The 10,723-nt window shown below is 39.7% G+C and overlaps 1 protein-coding gene across 1 annotated transcript in view; it reads right to left on the minus strand.

The window, feature by feature from the left end:
- The window catches only part of GABRA2 (gamma-aminobutyric acid type A receptor subunit alpha2), a 150,527-nt gene extending 140,338 nt beyond the window's left edge, over positions 1-10,189 (minus strand). Inside the window, exons 1-3 of the mRNA XM_019665761.1 lie at positions 9,526-10,189; positions 8,468-8,545; positions 5,843-5,958 (exon numbers count right to left, since the gene is read on the minus strand). Of these exons, the coding sequence (XP_019521306.1) occupies positions 5,843-5,958; positions 8,468-8,538 (187 nt within the window). The 5' untranslated portion in view covers positions 8,539-8,545; positions 9,526-10,189. The remainder of the gene's footprint in view (positions 1-5,842; positions 5,959-8,467; positions 8,546-9,525) is intronic.
- Positions 10,190-10,723: the final 534 nt, after the last annotated feature.

The raw sequence follows: 10,723 nt of genomic DNA on the forward strand, positions 1-10,723 counted from the left end.
CTGTAGTGAGGCCAGGCTCCCTCTTAGGTTCTGGACGAGATCAAATTTTTCTGTATTCATCCCTACCCACTGAATAGCCTATATTTTATTTTTATAAATTTAAGAGTAGGAAAATTCATAGAAACATGTTATCATACAAACCTCTACAGCCTGAGGATAAATATCCAAGGGTGAATTTGGAAACTGACCCTCAGACCATAAGTCTATGATATGATCTGACATCATGTTTTTCATGGCTTTAAGAAAGAATCTTCAAGGTTTCAGAGTATAAAACAAGAGCACTGGGGGGGAAAATTCTATTTAGACAACCTCCTCAACACAGTTTTTAAAAACGCAGTTAAGCATGGTACTCAATCTAGATTTTCCAGACTGAATCTATAATTTAGATACCATGGCTTGTCATTTCTAATAGCTGTCACAGTTGAGCACTGCGGATGTTAGCTGTCATAAATACACGGGGCCTGTCTACACATTCATTTTTCTAGTGACCCTATAAAATTGGTCCAAAAAAACAGTTGTTGCTCCTTTCATTCAGTTAACAATATGAAAGCCTCTTATGAAATGCAAAAATCCATGGGTGGTACCCTGTTAGCTCCAATGACTAAAATGAAGACAAAAGGAAAAAATGGTTCAGTTATTAGTTCTAACTAATCTGAATGTACAGACTTGGTAGATAAGACATCAAGGCAAGCCCTTCTCAGGTTTTGAGCCTCACAAGGAAATAAGCGTCCCAAATGCACAAGACTATCAATGTTTTCTTTTTTTTCTTTCTTTTATTTAATTAATTAATTTATTTTTAAATTTTTAATTAAACTTATGGAGGTAACACTGGTGAATGAAATTGTATAAGTTTCAAGTGTACAATTCTATACTATATCGTCTATTTGTTGCATTGTGTGTTCACCTCCCACAGACAAATCTTCAGTCACCATATATTTGACCCACTTTATGTTCTACCACCCCCTTCTGACCCTCTGGTAACCACTAAACTGTTGTCTGTATCTACAAGTTTCTGTTTATTTGTCTTGTCCGTTTGTCGCTTTCAGTTTTATACCCTTACCAATATTTTCTTGTTTTGAAAGGATACAGGATACTACCTCTTAAGATGATGTTCTCCTTGAAGAACTCTCCTCTGCCATTCCTAACAATGCTAACACTTACTGACTGTATGTCATATTATATTTTCTTAAGAATTTTAATTTACTTGAGCCACAAAATGTACTTGTGATATATAAACAGAATAAGTAGGATGTGTCCCATTTCACAGATGAGTAAATTAAGTCACAGATGGGATAAATGAATGACTCCAAATCACAGTTAGTTCATGGCAGAATTACAGCTAACAAAAGGCAGGAGTTTAAGTAATTGGTGTAATAATTGTTCCAATTCACCAACAACTCAACCTAAAATGTACTGATGTTAATAGTGAAAGTCCAGTGTAGTAATTAAATGATAATTGTTCAATTGATTTTAAGGATAAGGTAGATTCTATAGTTGATTTCTTTTCCTGGTAGCATACTAAAATTAAATTAAATTAAATTAAAATTCATTTGAGAAATATTTGAGCACTTCCTGTGTACTATTCTAGATGCTTGGGAACAAAGCAATAAAACTGGCAAAATCCCTGACCTCAGTGAGGTTATGCTCTAGCAAGAGACAAAACTAAGCAATTTACATAATGGTATAAAAAAGTAAATACTCTTGTATTGATTTGGTTGGTCAATTAGGCCTCATTGAGAAGGTGAGGTCAGTGGATATCCAGGAAAGAGGGGCAGCCAGGGAGAAAGCTCCACGGATTGTCCTCGTGCGTCCAAAGAACAGAAAGGAAGCCAATGTGACTGCGGCAACATTAGCAAGAGACAGAGTTGTGTGAAGTAAGGTCAAAGAAGGGACAGGGAGACAGATCATGCATGGCCTTGGAGGCCACCAGAAGAAATCTAGGTTTCATTCTGAATGAAGTAGAAACAATTGCAGGGTTTTGAGTAGTTGATTAGCATGATCTGGCTTAAATTTTAAAGATGATCTATTGCTAACCACAAAACATCTTAAAATTTTATCACTCAATATAGTGCATAACTTTTGTCATATTTCGAGAGTGCCAAAAAAGTGTATACAAGTAGACACTTTGGTCAGCGTTGCTCAAGCTGTGGTTCACCATAATCAGAAGTGTCTGGATGCTGATGGGAACCACTTTGTGCACCTCTTATAATTGCAGAAGTCAAACGTGACTTGTATTCATCTTTTGTTATCAGTGCACATTGAGTATTACAATTTTAATACAGTTTTCCTTTCTTAAAATGTGTATACATTGGCACCCTCTGTATATGAATTCTAATTTATCCCCCTCCTTTCAGAATAAAATATTATTATTCTCATTTTCCCAAAGAAAATACCAAAGCTCAGAAGGTCTAACAATTTGTCTAGGGTAAGATCTAATAAGTGGTAAGGCCAGGTGAAAAGAACAATTTTTCTAACTCATTGTCCAAAACTGATTGTTGTTTCTTATGTACTCATTTATATTATAGTCAGAATGGGAAGAAAATAATAATTGAGATTAATTATCCAGAATATCCATCATTGAATATGTTCGGTTTGATATATTAACATTGACTCAAACCCATTTTTCTCTTACTAATTTTTGGGATAGAATGATACAAGTAATCCCCCTGAACTTTCCATTCAGAATGACATACCAACATTCAGGCTAAGAATTCTGGATGCAGAAATGACCATAACAATAATTCAAATTGTCAACAGTCCATTTAGAAAGTTTTTCAAAGTCTTTTACTTGTGATTATTTATTAACTCTCCACTATCTGCCAGTCACTGCTACATTCTTTGCATATGTTGTTTTATTTAATATTCATCAAAAACTCTAAGAATAGTACTATTCGCAATCCCATTTGATGCATGACAAATGCGGCCCCGGGGGGGTTAAGTTTTGAAAGCTCACAGGATGGCTCAGTACCAGAGCCAGGATTTTGGCTAAATCTTCACAGTCTAAAGTTAGGTTCTTGTCACTAAGCCACACTCCGTTTCTGCAGCATGATGCCCAACATGTCATTCCAGCCTTCCTAACTAAACAGTCAGCCAGGTGTGAGTAGCCCCATTTTACAGATGATTAACTGGTCATAGAAAAGTTAATCAAGCAATCCCCATTTATTTTATGGTCACGATTTGCAAATCAATATTTAATTGCTGAGCGCACAGAGGATTTATGATGCAGTATCTTGCCTCAATGAGCTTGCAATCTTCTTAAAGTAACAGGAGACACATAAAAAGGTGATAAATAATCCAAGATAGTACAAAGTAAGTACCAAATGAGATACAGAGCCAACAACCGCTAAAGAAGTTCGACAGAGAGAAAACTGAATCTGGGTGTTTCAATTCAGTTAAGAAATATCTTTACCTAAGAGGACCAGCATTGAGGTGGTCATGATAGGAAAGGTAGGGTTTAGATCATGAGAGAGGGTGAGAAAAAAATAATTCCAACGAGAGGAGATACTATGACCAAGGGCCAGGGGAGCAGACGTGAGTGGATTATCAAGGGAAAATGAACAGATGTGTTTAACGTGCAGGACAGGTGAGAGGGCAAACTGAAAATGAAGCCAGAGAAGCAGATTTAGAAAACCCGGATTGGCAAATTAGAAATCTACGGGAGGAGGGAAGGAACAGATCTTTGTTGAACTGCTGGTACGTGGCACGGTGCTTTGTGTACACTTTTTATGTAATCCTCCAAACAACCCTATAAGGTAAACTTGGAGATAGGCCATGGCCATTCTAAAACAAGACAAATAGCGATTATCTGGCCAAGGCACAGTTTTGTGTGTGGGCGGAGCAGAAATTCCAATCTAGATCTATCTGCCTCCAAGGCCTATATTCTTTCCATTACTCCCCACCCCTGTCTACTGAAGGCAATGGGGAGCCAAGGAAGGTCAAGAGGAGAGCGTGACATATGGAAAGCCACATTGTAAGAATAAAAGAAGACTATTCTGACTGTGAGCTGTTATCTTATGCACCATATCTGAGAAAGATGGGGGAAGGAAGACACCAGGCAAGACCCACTTGGTCTACTGCATTAACCCAACTAATAGAGTGACGAGGATCTGCATTTGAGTCCTGATAATGGAAGTAAAACAGAATGTAAGAGATATTATATTACAAAAGAAATATGAAGTAACAGAGGGCAAAACCCAAATCCTGCAATGGGTAGTTTCTGCTACCCTACCAGACACCCACAGCACAATTATTTTTCCTAAAACCTCAGAAACAAAATCTAAAGTCTAGCTCAAGTGTTTTATGGTTTTGACAGCCTATAATTTATTTAAAAATAATAACAGCATTGATGGTTTAGGAAAAATATCTCCCTTACTGCAATCTACCTCAAAGCACCATCATGACTTATGAAAGCCTTCTATGAGACATATTCTATTGTATGAGTTTGGCAAGAGCTCGCTGTCATATATACTCACATGGACAGTAATTCCTTATATTCATGCACATTAGACACACTAATTACTGAGGGAATATTCTCTTCTTCTTAGTTTTTCCTTTTGGAAAACTAATGTCCATTGAACAACTGAATTCTCTCTGAGAGATACAATGTGTCATAATACTGAACACTATTCCATCCCAGTGCTTCTCTCCTAGAATGCAAGGTACTACTCAGGATATAAGTAAAAAACAAATAGCAATTAAATGGCATATTATTTAAAAATAAGTTGGGTCTTTTCTGACTTTTTCTGACTACTGGACAATGCTAACCATACAATTGCCAGATATATATAGAATTCACAACCACCTACATTTTTCAAAGAAAGTATTTACATAAACATCCAGGCATTTAGTCAATAAATATCTTTTCAAGCAATTCAATATTGCTAAATTGCCAATCTGGTAATAACCAGGTTAACTGTATAAACCTTTGATTAGTATCAAGTGTTCAATTAATTTGTCTTAATTTTAAATTAATTATGAAACTGCACATCCTTAGAGGCGTAACATACAGGTGATAAATGTGTGCATGCAGGTATATATATTCATGTCAGAAGTGATGAGGAACAATATTTTGACTCAGAATCCTTTTAAGAATTGCACACCTACCCTACGTTCACTTAACCTCCTTAGTATCACCCAGCTATGCTGAAGGATAATTAAAATGTAACACCTTAGCCACTCCTAATTTCCTTTATCTTTATTGATAAAAATAAATTTGTTTTTCTGAGTTGAAAATGAATATTTTAATTTGAAGTCAAACTGTGCCACAGCCCAGTAAATTTAGGCCTGCAGGTAATGTATGTCTACAATGTCTTTGAAAGTTTCAAGAATGCCAAACCTGTGCTGCACTTTAGAAATGTCACATGCATGTGTAAAGAAATATCATAGGATCCTAAAAAGAGTATGTGTTGAAATACAACCCAGATATTCTTTATGTTCCTCACTTCTGTACAGATATGAAAACAGGTATCTGTAAAATATGAGGAAGGAAACCAAAGATACTACACAGGCATGTCTGCCCAATAATGTTACCTTTTAATAAAGTCTAAGTTTGAAAAACTTAGCCATTATAAGAGAGTTAACTTAAAAACTATTCATGCAAAAGGCATGGGCTTTTATATGATGCTAGGCATTCTATAAAAGATATGTTCAACACGTTATATCTGTATAAAAGGAATCACAGATAATGTTTATTTCATACACCTTACTTTCTAGTATCTATGGTTTTTAACACATGGCAATGCATTTATACATAAAATGTATTAAAATATGAATAGTAACTTTAACTTTTAAGGGCGTTATTTTGTGAGAGTTTAAAAAAAAAAAAAAGTAAAACTATTTTTACCTCCCAGTCCTGGTCTAAGACGATTATCGTAACCATCCAGAAGTCTGTCTAGAATTCTTGTGAAGATGGTAATGTTATTTTTAGCCTCATCTTCTTGGATGTTAGCCAGCACCAACCTAAACAGATAATTTTACAAGCTGATATATATACATATCTGTGTTTTGCAAGTGCCAACATGCTCTTCTTCCTTGATTTGAATTTTAAGGCTCCCTAAACTATTAGTGTCACCCATTTTCCTCCTGTTTTTCACTACTATAAATACCAGTATGTCTACCAGGGAGGTAAATATGCTATGGAAAATGGATACTAAATACTATATTATTACAAAATATCATGTCAAAATTATTTCAGCTACCTACTATTTAGCATTGTGTGTGGGCTATTCATTTTTTTCTAAAATCTATTCCCTAGAGTATATTATGATTGTAGATGATCACATTCAGACACTTTAGTCAGGTTATTCTGCATTTAGAAAGGTATGATAACCAAAGGGTCTCCTGAAATAATTCTTCAGTGATTTGAACATTAATTGGGGAAAAAAAGAATGCCTACTTGGAGGCACAAAATTTTGCTATCTTCTTCATAAATTTCTCTCTTTTTCTCTTTTATGTTTTTTGTTTCTTTTAAACAGAGCTGATTTCCTTACTTTGGGAATACCTCCACCCAATGGCCAAGTACAATACAGACATCAGGGGAACTCCGCTGGCTGTGTTCCAGGCTCCACTGTAGCCAGGAGGTGGAGGTGAGCTCTGAAAGGCTCAGCAGCACATACACAGCTGCAGAGAGCCAGGGAGGAGACCCCTCGTGATTGGCCTCTGAGGAGAGCGACAGGGGTCACCTAAAGGTACAAATGCCCAGCTACTTTTATAAGTGTGTGTGAGGTAAATTTTTGGAAGGAACAAATGGTCTTAAAAATATCATCAGAAGAGGGTTAGAAACAGCGATTTTCTCCATTATTTCTCCATCAGAAAACCAGAGACCTGATTTTGTGACACCCAGCAATTTGGTGCAGAAGCAACTGGACGTATAAAACAGAATGTCCCCTTTCACTGCCACTGCCATTTCTTTTTCCCCCAGAATGATTCATAGATTTAAATTGCTGGCCAAAAAAAAAAAAAAGAAAAGAAAAAAGAAAAAGAAGAGAAAAGAAAAAAGAATATTTTAATACAATAAAATACTGGCATGAGCATTGCTGGTCACATACGGAACAGACAACTACAGAGGTAAATATGGCTAAGCACTGAGGATTTTCAATAATTACTAAATGACCACGGTTTGTTCCCTCCTTTAAAATCAAAGATTCTACGTAATCTGCATCCTGATCAAGATTTATTGTGTAAAATATCATTGACAGAGTCCATCTGCATTTAAATGATTATACAGCTAGTAGCTAAAAGTAGTCATAATACAGCAAAAATCGGTAACCAATTTTAAATAAATATTCTCTTGAGAGCAGAGATAATATTAAAACACTGATATGAATATAAACATTTAAAAATTATGTAAGCAAATTAGTTTATATCCTCCAGCCTCAGAAGTTTCTAAATTAAGCTAATTTTAAAACCAATCACTAAGATAGTCATAAAGTTGCCCATAGAGATTTTCAGTCAAAAGTGGTTTTTAATCACATCACAATTTCTTTCTAAAGTCAATATTAAGATGTTAAATGAGTTTTTTTCCAATTAAAATAAGTCTTTAGAAAGAGATTTCGTCTCAATTCCAGAAAATATTTTCATACTTTGACAATTACCGGAACAGGAAAATGAAAAAAATTAAAAGAGAAATAAAGGTATAATAAAGACTTATTGTTTTCTAAAAATTAATGGTTACATGAACATTCTTATGAATCTTGTATTTTAAGTCCCATTGTATTTTGAAAACATATCCTAAAGGCAATAAATAAAAGATACCCACTGATGACAAAAATCAGAAAAGACTACAACTATGATGAAGTTATTAAAAACTCTAAAAATTAATTTCATATTTGTAGAACATAGTCAAAAAATTAATTACATGTTTAAAGTAAGTACCCTTTATGCAGCAACCATTTTAGAAATAAAAGATCTCTAAATCAATACTATAAAAAGTTGATTAATAAACAAAGCTTTTATTTTATTGTTTGTGATTGTGAACTTGTATGCTACCTCCACCTAGAGGTTTAAGGCTCACATATCATTTGGGTTTTCTCTGTTGACCAAAAGAGCCAAGACCATAAAAAGAAAAAGAAAAAATTAACACTCAAATCATTTTAGCTTGTCTTTTTTTGTTTGGCTTAAAGGAAAACTGTTGGCTTCCTTACCGAATTTTGGTGTTATTATAAGTGCATACAACTTAATCACTTCATTTTCTTGCAAGAAAATGCCATTCAAAGGATTATTGTTTTCTTCTGATTTTTTTAAAGAAACTCTTTCTGTTCGCTTTTGTATTTATAGCTAAAAACAAGAAGCAGTAAACTTCTTTATCGTCTCTGCCACTTCATAGTTCAGTTTCCTGGTACAATCTTTTTTGATCAGAAATAATTCTTCAAAATACTCCAACTTCTCAAAAGCCATCCCTGCCTTCATGCCATTCAAGAAACACACCTTTAGCCTGAATTAAAAGAGTGAAATACAATAAATATCTCACCTGGCTGGGTCCCACATCAAGAAAACGAGAAGTAGCAACTGCATATTGTACATGTTCAATTTCGTCTTCATTGCCACTCTTTGTAAAGCCATAAAAGAAAAACAAAATATACTGAAAATTAAATTCAGTCCCACCATCCAAATAGCCCAAAAAACTGTCATTTCAGATGGGAATTGGAGTTAAAGCTACGGAGATTATTCCGATGCAGTGAGTGTAGGGCGTGATAATTGGGGGAGGGATTTTTTATTTCCTTTGCTTTCTTTCTTTTTTTCTCTTTTTTTGACAGCCAGAGTGATGATCAAGCCATCAGACTTTGCTCTGCCAGTAACTTCCCCCAGCTCCATCGTCAGCAAACACTGCTTTGTGCTCACACACGTAATAACAAACAACACATGGGACCCTGATCTGACATGTAAGCTAGAGAAGAGAATGGGTTGCAGGGGAGACTGAAAGGGGAGGAGAAATGGGTGCTTCGTGCCACAACCCCCTCAACCAAGACCACCCCCGCAATCCCAACCAGAAAAGCAAGGGGGGCAAGTCAGCCCACTTTTTCGATTATTATCCTTTTCATTACAGTAAGCCAACACAGTCTTCACGTTTTCATTTCTTCACTCTCTCTACAATAAAATAATCTCCCTCCCTGCCCAACCACAGCTGCCCCAGACCACGTCTTGGAGGCAGCCGGGGTTGAATCAACTGCTGCGAAACGACGCGTTTGCCAGCTGTTCGGGAGCCGAGGACCGCGATCCGCGCTGGAGCGCGGGGCTCCGGGCTCCGGCGGCGGCAGGCAGGCACGGCGTGCAAAGTTGGAGACTATAAAAGAGCCAGGCTACCGTGCTGCCGCGCGGGCGCAGCGGAGCTTATTGTACTTGCAAATATGCTTCTGGCGATGAGTATCGAAATTGTTTTTGAAACGTGCTGGAGACGAGGGGGCGACCTGCACACCCTCGGTTTCCAGGGAGCACGGGAGGGTGGGGCGGGGGGAGGCGAGGCATGCACGGGGGGGGGCAGAGGCAAATGGACAGGGTCCCCAGTGGGACCAACGTGTGACACCTTACCTGAAACAGCCAGCGGAATTGGGTGTTTTCCTCCTTTTGCCCTGATCTTGAGGAGATAGGAAACTTGAGAGAGAGAGAGAGAGAGAGAGAGAGAGAGAGAGAGAGAGAGAGAGAGAGAGAGAGAGAGACTGCAGCAGCCAGGCGAGCGGCGAGCGAAGGGCTGGTGGAAGCCGAGAGAAAGAAGCGCGAGGAGCAGCGGCGGCGGCGCGAGGAGTAGAAGGAGGCGAAGGCGTTCGTAGTGGCGGTGATGGGCGGAGGAGGAGGAGGGGAGGAGGGGGAAGCGTTGGCAGGCGCCGGCGGGGTGGGGGGAAGCGAGCGGAGGCGCGGTGCGCGCAGGCAGCGGCGGGCACGAGCCCCACGCCTGGAGGAGGAGGAGGAGCCAGGCCCGGGAGGAGGGCTAACGAGGTTCCAGGGCTCGCAGGGACCCCCCACCCCCTCCCGGATCCAGATCCGGATCCGGGGAAACCGCCCGCCCGGCACCTGCAGCCGCGCAGCCCTGGGCGGCGGAGGGCGCCCCGGTGCGCCCGGAGCGCAGCTCGGGGCGTCCACGCCGCGCCGGTGGAGCGGAGCCCACGCGGTGCCTGGGACCGCTCCCCGCAGCCGGCCGCCGGGGCTACGCGGAGGCCCAAGGTTCTCGGGGGGACTGCTGGTGGGTGTGGGTGCGGAGTCGGGAATACAACGTGTCTGTGCCGCCCCAGGTCCATGGGGCCGCGCCCTGCCGCCCGCCCCCCAACATCCCCGGCTCTGGAGCGACGTGGCTACGGAGGAGAGGTAAAGAGACATCGCTCCCGCTGGAGAGCTGGGGGACTCATCACGCCTTTACTTAGTCATCAGCGCATCCACGCAGGACCAAGTTCAACGCATGTTCGTGGAATCAGACAGCAGGGAGTTTCTTGGATTTCCTGAGCCCTCTCTATACTATATCGCTCATTCCTTCACGCCCCTTCCATCAGGACCAATTTCTCTTCAAAGCTCTGAGGGTTGCAGACTTCCCTGGAGCTGGTCAGTCAAGTCCATTTGTAGATTATACATCTTGGGAAACCTCCCGCCCACTCTCACCAGTGCTTTTCCCCAATCCCTTGTCACAGGCGTCTTCCCTACCTGGTGATCAAACTCAATCAGCAGCTCTGGAAAAGTTTGCATTTCCCCTGAGCAAAATGGGGCTGGCAGCGTTTCTACCACCTCTGTGGTTCTTTCC

The sequence above is a fragment of the Hipposideros armiger genome, unplaced genomic scaffold, assembly GCF_001890085.2.
Source record: "Hipposideros armiger isolate ML-2016 unplaced genomic scaffold, ASM189008v1 scaffold_452, whole genome shotgun sequence".
NCBI lineage: Eukaryota > Metazoa > Chordata > Mammalia > Chiroptera > Hipposideridae > Hipposideros > Hipposideros armiger.